Source organism: Magallana gigas, chromosome 8 (assembly GCF_963853765.1).
Source record: "Magallana gigas chromosome 8, xbMagGiga1.1, whole genome shotgun sequence".
NCBI classification, from domain to species: domain Eukaryota; kingdom Metazoa; phylum Mollusca; class Bivalvia; order Ostreida; family Ostreidae; genus Magallana; species Magallana gigas.
The window spans coordinates 3,863,480-3,876,931 of record NC_088860.1 but is presented as its reverse complement, the minus strand read 5'-3'; the positions used below and the strand labels follow the sequence as shown (position 1 = coordinate 3,876,931).

Here is a 13,452-nt window from a genome sequence, read left to right as displayed (position 1 = left end):
CACCCTATATACAGCTCTTAATTAGACCCCTCAACACCTGTTGTTTATAATAAACATTGACTGGTATACACCTGGCCATGTATACGGATGGTTGTTCACTCATTCTAAATAAAGATATCACGTGATTTACCTGTGTATGGTGGCGTGATGCATTACTACAATAAACAAAGATGGCGGACTACGATGCGGACATCGCACATGTTTTCACTTTTTGTTTATAATCAAGTTTAGAGGCAGAATTTTCTAGATTTATTGGTAGCGAGATTAAAAGATGAAAGCCAGATGTCAAATTCATGCAAAATTTTGTGGAAAAATCTGTGTAATTACAGAAAACGGAACACAATGTGTGCATTACCTGCAACCCCTAAATACATGAATATACCGGTAAATTTGTATTTTTTCAAAAAGTCAACACACTTATTTAGTTAACATGTTAGATTTATCAAATCCTCTAACACCATTTATCATGTTTATTGGGGAAAAAAACGTAAATATAAGTCTGAAAACGATGGACATGAATTGAAAAGTCAGCCACAGGTACATTTAATTATTTACTATCAAAAAACGAATTCCATGATGATAATGGAATCTTTCTATAAAATTTATTAAATAATTATTTGTAATACATACATTTTTAAATATGTTTATCAAGTATCTGTTGTGAAATTATTCTTAATAAAACTTTAATGTAGAACACTCAGTTTTATTTTCATATACCTGTTAGCACCTGTATTGCATTATTAGTGACTTAAAAAAAAATTTTTTCAATGAATATTAAAATTTTAATTTATTACAAATCCATTGATATATAATTTCCTATGTGTTTGATTTGCTAAGACCTGTAATAAGTCTATTCAAAAACACCAGCGGTTTTCAGTTCATCTGAAAACAGTCTAAGGGTAGCCCAGGGTAGAGTGTTAAGGATATGGCCTATGCGTCAAAAGGTGGCATTAAGGGGTAAAGAGTTAAGGCATGAATACCCCCCACCCCCTCTCCCAATCCCATAAATGCTGGAACACAAAAATCCTGTTTTGAATTACATTAGGCACATAATAATTAATGCCTGAAACATCAGAGATTATTTTTGTCTCTAATATAAAGGTTTTCATATCTTGTTTATAAAAAATTTCAAGAATAAAAACTAATACTACACAAAAATCCCTCAAGGTTGTATGTAATTATTTGTTTTCTCTTGGAACCTAAAAATATTAGATTGATACAAAGCAAGTAGCAGTAACAACAGTTAATGTTCTTGTATTTCTGGGGAGGCTGATGCACACAAACAATTTTTCTAAAGATATGAGTGAATATCCACTATTTGTACTTAGAAATAAATGGAAGAATAAAAGAAAAGAAGCATGACAAACAAATATGTTAATGAGGTCATTTTCCATACTATGTATTCTTTTAATATACAACCAGGCAAAGTTTTAGCAAAGTTAGATATACATGTCAGGCAAAAGCTGTATGCCTTTTAAGTGTAAGCGTACGCAAAGCGCTTAATGGCATTAAAATATGGGGATGTCGCTTTTGATGCAAGGTCATTTATATTCAGTAAAAAAGTCTGATGACTCGATCTCTAATAATAGAACGCAGTGAAGTGGAGCAGCTGCGCATTGGGTATTGGTGTTTAGACAAAGTACATAAAAAATAATTTGTGTCCATTTACATTAGACTTATTTTTTTTGGTTCAATTTCTGTCAAATTCTGGGCATATTTCTTTGCTGCTGTCTGTCGGTCCGTCTGTCTGTCGGTCGGTCCACCAACAGTTTCCGCTCATTTTCTTTGCAGAGGATGAACATATTGGAATGAAATTTGGTATACAGGTTTATCATGATAATATCTAGGTCAAGTTTGATATTGGGTACGATCGAGCAATTTTCCAGTTATTTGCAGTTTTTGCTCATTTTCTTTGCAGAGGATGAACATATTGCCAATGGAATGAAATTTGATATACAGGTTTATCATGATAATATCTAGGTCAAGTTCGATATTGGGTACGATCTAGCAATTTTCAACAGAGTTATGGCCCTTAGATGTAGAAAAATTCCAGTTATTTGCAGTTTCCGCTCATTTTCTTCGCAGAGGATGAACATATTGAAATGAAATTTGGTATACAGGTTTATCTAAATAATATCTAGGTCAAGTTTGATTTTGGGTATGATAGAGCAATTTTTCGACAGAGTTATGCCCCTTGGACTTAGAAAAATTCCAAATATTTGCAGTTTAATTTCATTTTCTTTGTGGATGTTTCAAGGGAGGGGGGCATAAGTGTTTCACAAACATCTCTTGTTTTAATTTTAAAAACCAAGAAAAGGGATAGGGAAGGTATCCATGAATTTGATTTAATGCAAGAGATCCTTCCATCAATCCACAGTTTAGTGTAAAATTTATTGTGATATTACAGTTTGTGTAAAAAAATTATTACATGCGTGCTGATATCAACCACATATTGAGGCAAACCTTTCATTTATTATTTATGTTCTTATTTGTTTCACTCAACTAAACTTAAATTATTTACAATAATAACAAAACACACGATAAGTGAAGGAAGCGCTTATTTGCTGCATTTATTTACACATACAAATACATATAAAGATTCTTTAAACTTCTTTCTAAAATAAAGCAAATTACATTTTATTATGCAAAGTCCTTTGATTTTTAAATGTCACTAAATAAGTGGGTGGGTGGATGGGGATTGCGTAAATGCGGCAAAGAAAAGCCTTCGAATGAGTGAAGATCGTGCTTAACTTGAATACCTGTTCTACAGGTTATACGCTATAAACAGTAGCCAATGGCTACAGGTTTAAATATATAAAACCAAAACATATAACATGTGTTCTAGTACCTATAATAAATTAATTTGTACCATGTAGTAAAGGAATCTTTTATATTGCTTGTTTTTTTGTTGTTTTTTAATCAATGTATGCAATTGTTTTATTCTATCCATGAAAACTGTCTACTTTTAGGGTATAAAATACTTTGAGCATGAGATAATTCAGAAATCCAAGCGGGATGGTGCCAAAGAGGGAGAGGAGATTGATGCATCGGTGGATCCAAAGATTTACTGCCAGCTGGGCCACCTCCTGCTCTTATTGGAGCAGTACCCCAAAGGTATTGAACATAGTGTCTCTGTTTTACCAGTTAAATAGCAGTCCCCAAAGGTATCACTATGTATGTAAACTCATCAGCAGGATGAATTCTGTTGTATTGGTACTTTGATACTCATTGGCTCTGCCTAATACACCCCCCCCCTCTCTCTCTCTAAAACCATAAAAATAGCACAATATTGTGACCATGTTACTTATACTTCATTCCAAATCATGTATCATACAGGCTTGCAGAAAGTGGTCAGTAAAAAAAAGTTCTTCTGTATCCGACAGTTATCAGATGGTTGTTCAGTATACTGTAGTCAGTTAACATACTCTAGGGATCTATATAAACCTGTCAAAATTAACAAAATGTAAAATAAATCCTATTTTCAGGATTTTGATATAACTTTTGTATTTGTATTCACCCCCTTCTCTTCTCCTCTTCCACTAGCCCTGTCTGCCTACCAGAGATTTTTCCATCTACGAGAGGACCATTGGAAGGTGAGTAAGAGTTATCTAACTTGTTGTGGTTTATTTATGATACGATTCTGTAAACAAAACAATTTTTATAGTGTAAAATGACATTGTATTTTTTTTCATGGAAGAATTTGTTGTTGAGTCACCAATGTATATAACTTTATTGTTGTTGAGTCACCAATGTATATAACTTTATTGTTGTTGAGTCACCAATGTATATAACTTTATTGTTGTTGAGTCACCAATGTATATAACTTTATTGTTGTTGAGTCACCAATGTATATAACTTTATTTTTGTTGAGTCACCAATGTATATAACTTTATTGTTGCTGAGTCACCAATGTATATAACTTTATTTTTGTTGAGTCACCAATGTAAATAACTTTATTGTTGCAGAATGCCCCCTTCATGTATGGCCTTGGACTGGTGTACTTTCACTTCAATGCCTTCCAGATGTAAGTCAGATTTCTCAAGTTCTTGTTATTGATCTTCATTGAATTAGGTAACATGATTCCATGATAGAGAGACAGAGGACTGGATTGTTCACCTTCATGAATATTCACATCTGTCTGTCCTTGTTTGTCTGTGTTTATGTGTGTCCGTCTGTCTGTTTCGCAGTGGTTGTGTAAGTTTGTAGCTGCAGGTGTGTAGCTCTCGGTTTGAACAAATGTGAATAAACACCTGGGAGCTACAGTGCCTCCCATAGTAAAAACTACAATTTATGACGCTCAAAACATTGTGCAAGTTTTGGACTTATTAACCTTATTTCCGAACACAAATCCTGTGGACAAAATAGAACCATTAAATTCTTCAGGCAATTTACTACTGATATTGTCTCTTTACTTACCTTAGACATGATCCCAAACATGCTAACCAACCACGGAAAATGAAATATGTTAAATTCACGTTGCAATTTTTGCATGTAAACAAACCACCGATTCAACTTACAAGGCTTGTTGTGATATTTAAAAGAATATAAGAGGCAAGTTACGTGACAATATCTTGAGTAAAATGTCTGAGGAATTTTTTGGAATCAAATATTTGTTTAGAATGTGTTCAGACATAAGGTTAATAAGTCAAAAACTAGTGCAATTTTTTGTGTGCTGTAAATTGCATTTTTTTTCTATGGGAGGGCAAGCACTGTAGCTTCCAGGTCATCCATTCAAATTTTTTCAGACTGGGGCTACAGACCTGCAGCTAGTAAAGTTTACTACCACAAGTTACCAGGCATGAATGTTTTTTTGTTCAAACCATATCAATGATAAAACAAAAATATTTACAAATGTACAAATACAAAGTCAAATTAGGAAGAGTACAGAGTTAAACAAATCAAGCTAAGTAGTACATGTGTATGTTGTATATCGTATGTGGTGTTAAAGGGTTTTCATCTCATTAAAACTTGTACCATATGAAGAGGTTATGGGAAGTAATTTTTGAAATGCAACTTGTCAAATACCAGGTACTGAATGTATCCTCATAGAAAAATAATAAACGAAGAGATTTACACTCTACCATACTAAACATTGTGATTTTGTAATTTGCATGAATTTACAAAAAAAATTAAGTGGTTTAAGTGTGTGCATATCAAGATTTAAAAAAAGAAGGTAATATTATATTTGTGTGTGCATATCAGGATATAAAGGCAAACTACCATTACATGTATATACTACCAGTGTATGCATACATGTATTATGTTACACATATTTTTGTGTCTCTGTTGCACTAAAGTGACAAAAGTTTAACCTTTGCATACTTTAAAAGTAAAAAAGTCTTTTTGGGTATATAGCATGACAGGATGAGTAATACTTCTGAAGTGTGCATTACAATTAAAAGTATTTGTTATCAACAACAAACCTATGGTATTTACTTATACGTGCATACAGTTGAACTTCGATATCTCAAACACTGATATCTCAAATGCAATGGACATGTGGAAGTGATTTGTAAGTCCCACTCACTTATTTTTTAACTATTTTACCCTCGATATCTCGAATACTCAGAAATCTCAAAGATTTTGAACAGACCCATCAAGTTTGAGATAACAAAGTTTGGTTGTATTCAGTTTTAGGACAATGTCGAGGAAAGCTAGCAAGTCTAAGAAATTGTTTTCATAATCTGCAATATTTTTAATCTCCTTCTGTGTTACTAAGGAGAGTGAGTGTGTGCATCAAAAGTATAATGACATGAATGTGGATACTGAGGTACATGTAACTGGGTTTGGAATTCATTCTTCCTCTCTTGGGAGGGGTGATTGACTGCCACTTACTCTTGTATAGTGGAGTAAAATAGATCAACTTTACAACTGGGCTTGGAATTTATTCTTCCTCTCTTGGGAGGGATGATTGACTTTGCCATTTACTCTTGTATATGTGGAGTAAAATGGAGTTGCTATGATTGGTTTATGCTGAAAATTCAAATTCCTAAAAACTTCACTTTGAATCTGCCCACAATACCAATATGTACAATACTGAGGTATTAAAGAAAATTTTTTAAGTATTAATTATTAAATAGTTTTAATGCTATTTCGGTCGCAAAGAGTTGAAAGAGTGACACTGATGGAAGTGAGAATAAATGTATTAAATGGTATCCTGTTTTTCATATATTGTCATTAAGAAAAATAAAGAGTTGCATCCCTTAATTATTGCAATGTAGAGCTTGCTTTAAAAAATTCTGAATTCTTTTTATTTCCTTTAAAAATTTTCTGCAGAGTGTATAAATATATAGTTAACAGTGCTATGAGAAAAAAGGAAAAGATTAAAGGAATGCATAATGAAATCCATTAAACAGATTACATATCTGAGGGGAATGTCGGAGATTTTTACTGTTTTCATGGCCAGACCATGCGCTTTGATCTTCTAGCATTGTTTGGTGTCTGACTTGGCTTTAGACTTGAGCAGACAGGAGTCTGTGTTTTGTACACAGTTGTAATTTTCTGAAGCCAGGGGGCGTGTCCTTCTACAGCAGTCAGGACTCTTGTCGTCTGTCTCAGTGCGTTCACCTTCTTTGTTCACTGTACTGTAAATACCAGCTCCAGGACCCAGGGCTCTCCACCATGGCCACAATGTTTGGGTTCTTTATGGAGAATCACTTGAAGGAAATTATTATTATAGTATCTAAAAGCCATTAAAATAGGACAATTTAATTCAGAGACAAAGAAAGACAAAAATATAAGAAAAAGGACAGGTTCAAAAACACCCCAAACATGCCACAAAGATTTAATTGAAGGTTTATCTGATTATTTAATTCCAAGCTGTTAAAGTATGCCCCATTGTCAGCCTATTCATGTATTTACAATTGGATAGACTGGCTAACTGAGCATGCTCCATGACCTATGCACCCTGACCTACTTCCAAATATGGTGTGTTGACCTTTGTTGTGTTAACCCTGGTGGTTTGGAGTTGTCAGATTTTTCACACATTCATCAGTTTTTTGTGTGTGCTGAGATAGTAACCTATTTAAGGTGAAGAATTTGCAGCAGTTTGCCTGGCACAGAAGAATCTAAGAGTGAGGAATTAGTGATTTCTCTGTCCGCTTAGGATTTAAGATTTACTGGCCTGGACATTGTGATATATTGTTAGTTCATGTGTTGAACAACAAAGACCCTATTTACACACGTGCTGTAATTAGCCAGGTAAGCCTGTGTTTGTACACACCTGTGAAATATTGTACTTGAGATATTGTATTAAGATCCATTCAAATGTAAGCCTCACTAAGAGGTCACCCACACAAAGAGAAGCGTGCTAATTATAGATGAGCTGACCTGTGTAGATTTTATTGGCATCTCTTGAGATAAGGGCTCTAATCATGGCATTGTGCTGACCATGTACTTGGTGGGGGAACTGTCCAGCTTCGTTTGTTTGTCTGCTTGTTTATTATTTTTTCTGATTGAATTTTTGTAATACAGAACATTCTTTAATCTCTGCATACAAAAACTATGAATCACAATGTGGCCCCAGGGTCTCTGTGTGTGATGCATGGACAGATTGCCTTATCTCACAGAGCTATGCAAAATATTCACTGAAACATTCACAGAAACGGATCAGTTTTTGCTGATAAAGCTGTTGTATTTTTACACTATTTCCTTATTAGTGGTTCCACAATTCATTTTCCTCTTCCTTAATGTTCTATTTATAGAGGGAAAATTCTTAATGTAGATGAAAATCTTTCCATTTATAGAATGGGAATATCTTCAGTGGTATGAGGGCCAGCTATCTGGAGGCAGATGGCAGACAATTAAATACACAAAGTGATGTTACATGTTTACTACTGAGCTTTTATTCCTGTTTAAAACATAAATCTGTGACTCCCACCCCGTTAAGTATTTGCTGACCTAGATGACTCGAGGAGTCGGAAACAGCGAACTCTGGAAATCTCTGTTGAATAAACATAAAATAGTGCTGGCTGGTGGAAACCGTAATATGCTGAAGTCAGCAGGGATTTTGGAGAGAGGCATGTGTTGGGGAGAGGAGGAATCAATGCCATGGAGAGATTCAATTTGCTGGCAGTGGAAGTTGGCTGTGTGTGAACAACTTCTTTGTACTTAGCCTCTCACTTCCTAGCATGTGGATTGACATTAGCTTACAGGACTGCTAACCTGGACTGTAGTCACATAGATTAAATTGAATCATCAAAAGCTCCTGTAATGATTTTTTTTTCATAATCCTTAGCTGCTCTTATAAATTGGTCAGACTATTTTGACTTTTGAGAAGTCCCCTAGAGTTCAAACCTGCCATCCACAAAGGTCGTTCACCACAGGAATCATGACACAATCATTGCCGATTTGAGTACTGGGCCTTAGTAATCAAAGGCATCTGTGCGTTTTATATACCTACAGCCATTAAAATGTATAATGTTAAAAGGGAGGCGCAGGGTGAACTTGGGAGGGCAGCCCTTCAAGTTTATCTTTGGTCACATTCCCGAGATTCTCAAATGTCACCACTAAGGAACCAGATTTGACTTCTGTAGATAAGTTCAAGAGGCTGTCAGCAGACCTGCTGAAGGTGCTGCCTGGTGTTGTAGAGACCTTGCCCCAAATCTCATGGTGCCAGAGATGTCATGGTTTGGCCATTTGACACTGAGATAATGGGACTTGGTCACAAACAGAATTGTGCCTGTTTATGTAATGTCTACCTTTACTGGGATTTAGGGGTAAGAGAGTCAAGGATCTCTAAAGCCTTAATGTGATTTTATGCTTGGCGAGTTCCTGATTACTAGTGAGCACGAACAGAGGAGATTGGGTTTGTCAGATTCAGGGGATGAATACTGAGAAAAGGAAAGCTCTTTGTTTGGTAGAATTTGATACAAGTTGTCAACCAACTTGTCTCTGCCTTTGTCTGTTGAAGCAGTGCATCTGTTGCGAGACTCAGCTCAGCAGCTGTGCAGTATTTTGCAGATAATAATCGTTAGCGATAGCAATCTGTAGACATTAGCCCTGGCCCCAAACAGTGAGCTGCTGATGTTTTATTCAGGCAGTTTTTGGTGTATTGCCCCGGTAGCCTAAGGAGATCGAGGTCGTAAGGGCATTGCAGGTGAAACTTTGTACCTGATGAATAGCACGTAAGCACATGCTTGGGCTGCACTTTGTGTTTTTTGGGGGCAGGTGCTTTCCATTATGACAATTAACAAAACATTCCACAGATTAAAGGTTTTCTAGGCTGGCTTCTCTCTGTTTGGTTAATTCAGTGTGATCTTTAGAGCTTCAAAGCATTATACCTATAGTCTACCAATCTGTGTAGTCACCTATCTACCTTCAATGTTATTCCTGATTATGAATGTTTGATCTTTTATTAAATGTCTTCAGCTCAGTCTTTGGGGTATACCTCCAGAACTGCTGATTTGCTCACTGAAACTAGGTCACCTTGTACCTGTTTTGTCCAGGTGTTGGCATGTTTACATTTTTTACTGCTTCATCAGGATGTATTTTTAGGTGACCCAGACACTATGCCTTGCATGTTTTCTTGTGTTTCATCATGTTCTTCATAAATCTGTTTTTGCATTGGCTCCCTTCCATCTTACTGCAATGTGCAGACACATCATTATTCTGTAGGTCAAGATAACAAGGTGTATGCCTTGTCTGAAAAAAGGTAAAACTAGAAGTAAAGGGACTGATCTTTTGTAAATGGTAATAACATATGGCTGTCTTGCTGTGAGCTTGTTGTCGCTGTATTGAGATCAGTGTGAGTTTGTTGCTGTATTGAGATCAATGTTTGTTGTTGCTGTATTGAGATCAGTGATTTTTGTTGCTTTATTGAGATCAGGTTTTGTTGTTGCTCTATCGAGGTAAGTGTTTGTTGTTGCTGTATTGAGATCAGTGATTGTTGTTGCTGTATTGAGATCGGTGATTGTTGTTGCTGTATTGAGATCAGTGATTGTTGTTGCTGTATTGAGATCGGTGATTGTTGTTGCTGTATTGAGATCGGTGATTTCTGTTGCTTTATTGAGATCAGGTTTTGTTGTTGCGGTATTGAAGTAAGTGATTTTTGTTGCTGTATTTATAAAGCATTTGTAGTTGCTGTATTTAGATCAGTGAATGTTGTTGCTGTATTGAGATCAGTGGATGTTGTTGCTGTATCGAGATCAATGGGTGACTGAATTGATGTGCCAGTATTGGCTGGGAGCCAGAAGGACATTAGGTCGCTGACTTTTCTGTCAGTGGGTCATTGACTTAGTACTCACTCCTTAGTCCTTTGATTAGTGTCACTGACTGTGCTCACTCCTCAGTCTACTTATTTTCATTTTCACTCTTCACACTGACAATGCAGGTTGTCATACAGCAGTAAGTGTTGTCTCTTTGTTTACCTCAAGGTGCAGATATGTCCAGGTGTTAATGAACTGAGCTGTTTGTTGTTGCTTGTTTTCTGCTTGTTAATTGGTTTTTCAATGCCTACCTGTGGAGTTTTTAGAGCTTTTTGTTGTGTTCATTTCTAAATTACTTATAGTTTTATCTGTATGTAACCTGTCTACTTTTCTGACATAAGACGTGTGGCATCTAACAGACAGTATGCATGCATATTAACACACAGTGCACAAAATAAACTTTTGACCTGTTCTGTAGGTGACTATATTCAAGTCAGCGGTCTAGTTTTGACCTTTCTTTAGACTGTAATGTTCCAGGCAAGGAATCTGGGAGATTTCCCTTTGTACTCCACAAAGTCTTAACCCTATGTCACTGACCGCCCTGTATCAGTGCCCTGTATCATTGTCTGTGGGGCCAGAGCCGGAGTAGTCAGAGCCAGCTTTTGATGTTTGTAGGGGTTCCTCTTCTCTCCATTGAACTTTGTTAGAATCAATTAGTGTCAGATTCTTTAACACCCGTGTTTACTGTGATTGGTAGAAGCACCTACTTCATTTAGATCCAAGCTCTGTTTGTTTAGGAATCCAGGCAAAGAGGAGCAGAGAGGGGGATATTAAATATGTTGATAGGGGTAATTGTGGATGGGTGGGACAAACTATGTTTATGTGTGCCATTGAAATGGAACATGGAGCTTTCATATTTGCAAGGTCAAAATATTATAAAAGACCATATGCAGTATGTTGTTGTTTGAAATAAACAGTTGGGGGGACTATAAAACCAATATATTCTATGGAGGATTCTACATACAGAATCTCTAACTCCTGTTTTCTTTTAATTGGGTTTGATGAGGTTTCTTCACTACTTTGCTCTCTCCAGTTACTAGAGGGTGTATTCATGTCTTGTGGAATATTGCTTTCTCCCTGACTGTATAGAACCCATTTCTGTAGTTGTCTTAGCCCTGTAGTAACGTCTTTATGACTGAGAAGCATAGAGATGCTAATAAGGCTCATTCCAGCATAAGCACCCACTTCATTTCCAAATCCAAGAAGGAGAAAAAGACTCAGTTACCATGGTTTCCAGGCCCGGTTTACACACAGATTGAAATGAAGCTCCTGTTTCAGAGATTTGGAGAGCTGCTCTAGATTGACAGTGTGTCACCATTTTATGGAGATTGAACTTTGGTAGTGCTGGCATTATGCTATCTTATTTCATCCAATAACATACAGATGGTGTCTTAGTCAGAGCTAAGGGGCCAGCATCAGATATTTTTTTATGGAACAAAACAGCAACTTCAGGTTAAGACTTTATTGGAGTTAATTATTTGATAACTGAATTAATTTATTATTATATGTACCAATAGATGTAGGAAGTATGCATACAGGTAAGCAAGAATTCCAGCTATTCTTATACTACTCTTAGGGTAGATTTAGCAAACAACAAGTATGAGTACAAATATACACACATCAAAGAAATTCTGCTATTTTATGTACCATTGGACCCTAAGTGATGACAGTATGGCCCAGTAGAACAGCAAGGAGTCCTGTATCAGCGGTCCTCAAACTGTTGCTGAGCTCAGGGCAGCTAATCTGTGGCAGATAGGAAACTGTGGCTGCTCATCAATTATATCTGTAGTGAGGCCCAACTGTGTATTGATTGGGGGAGCTATAGATTGCTGTGGTGTGGAGTAGAAGCTCTTGGCTGGCAGTTGTTGCAGGGGGAGTGATGCTTGTATTGTGTGGGGGTGAGGCTCTGTGAGTGGGCAGCAGGTGGGAGTCTGAGGGAGTGTGTGTTGTCATCAGGATCCTGGCCTTACAGATTGCAAGGTAGGGGTCATGTCTAAACCTCAAATGTGAATATCGTGAACATGGTGAATGTCACCAGACCCTGTAAATCTCCAGTTATAGATTATTTTTTTTATCTCTGCATGAAAATGGGCTGTAGTTGTTATATAACCTGTTAAGTTATAACAGTAACTTCCTTCACCCTCATAGGATCACGGAAAGAATTTTGTCACATATTCGACACCCTTCTCTATGTAAAGTAAGTATAGTATTTGATGTCATGCAGATATTTCCTGTCTGTACAAATAACTGATGCTTAAGTGCTGATCAACGTACAGATTTGGAAGTTGCTGATTGAGCAACTTGGACTAGGTAAAAATTACTATGGATCCTTTGAATCAGGTTTCAGTTTGATCATTGTCACATTAGTCACAGAGTTCCCTCTAAATCGGTGCATATTCTAGGAAATGGACCAACTTGTATAACATGATCATGGGAAAAAATTGTGAGCCGAGTGTCAGATGGAGGCTCATGAATGGATGTGATGAGGAAGAGTAAATTCTTGTTGCAGGAAGTACGTGAGAGTATGCTACAAGGCCTAAACATGAAAACTGCACGTATGCTATATTTATTTATGTTTTGGAGGGGGGGGGGTAGAGGTTGTTCTGAATCTCTCTTTTGTATGGAATTTCTTCATCAATCACATACTTCAATCTCCCTTTGTGCAACCTCAATCTCCCTTTATGGTTTTTGAATGGAAATATATCATTGTCTTGTGTCTGATCGTTCCCCCCCCCCCCCTTTCTGACAAATCTGATCAGAACAGCACATACTTGTGTTGTACATGACAATCAAAGAGAAATTTATGGAAGGGGAAACCATGGGTGTTCAAACAACAAAGGATAATGCTGCTGGCCCCATTGTCAGGAGATCTATGGCCGTCCAGCTGTAGAGAATGGCTGGTTGTGTCCTGTGTTTTGTTGTCTGGCTGTGTCCGGTGATTTGTCCTGGGGTCGTGTGGGGCAGTGTAACCTCACAGAATCACCACCGAGCAGGGAGCAAGATCAGGGATCGCTCCAAGTGTAGTAAATGAAAAGGGAGAGAGCAAAATTAACATTGAATTCTAATTTGCAAGTTTATTGAGTGCAGTATGAAAAAGCTGTGGTCTGAGTCTTATTAGAGAGCTCATAGCTTCTTATCAACAGAAACAGGCTTCCAGAAATCAGACCCAGATGTCGAGTGTGATGAAAACATAAAAACTGAAAAAGAAATCCCAACACAAAAGAAGGTTTTATTTCCTGTCACGAAA

The 13,452-nt window shown here is 36.8% G+C and overlaps 1 protein-coding gene across 2 annotated transcripts in view; it reads left to right on the top strand.

The window, feature by feature from the left end:
- LOC105317220 (lysine-specific demethylase 6A) overlaps positions 1–13,452 on the top strand; it is a 34,780-nt gene that overhangs the window by 1,789 nt on the left and 19,539 nt on the right. The window contains exons 3-5 of one of the 2 annotated variants that reach the window (XM_011413798.4): positions 2,970–3,114; positions 3,544–3,593; positions 3,966–4,024. In XM_011413798.4, coding sequence (XP_011412100.2) covers positions 2,970–3,114; positions 3,544–3,593; positions 3,966–4,024 — 254 coding nt within the window. Of the gene's footprint in view, positions 1–2,969; positions 3,115–3,543; positions 3,594–3,965; positions 4,025–10,309; positions 10,345–13,452 lie in introns of those variants that run through there. The other variant, XM_066068972.1, reaches the window with a different exon arrangement.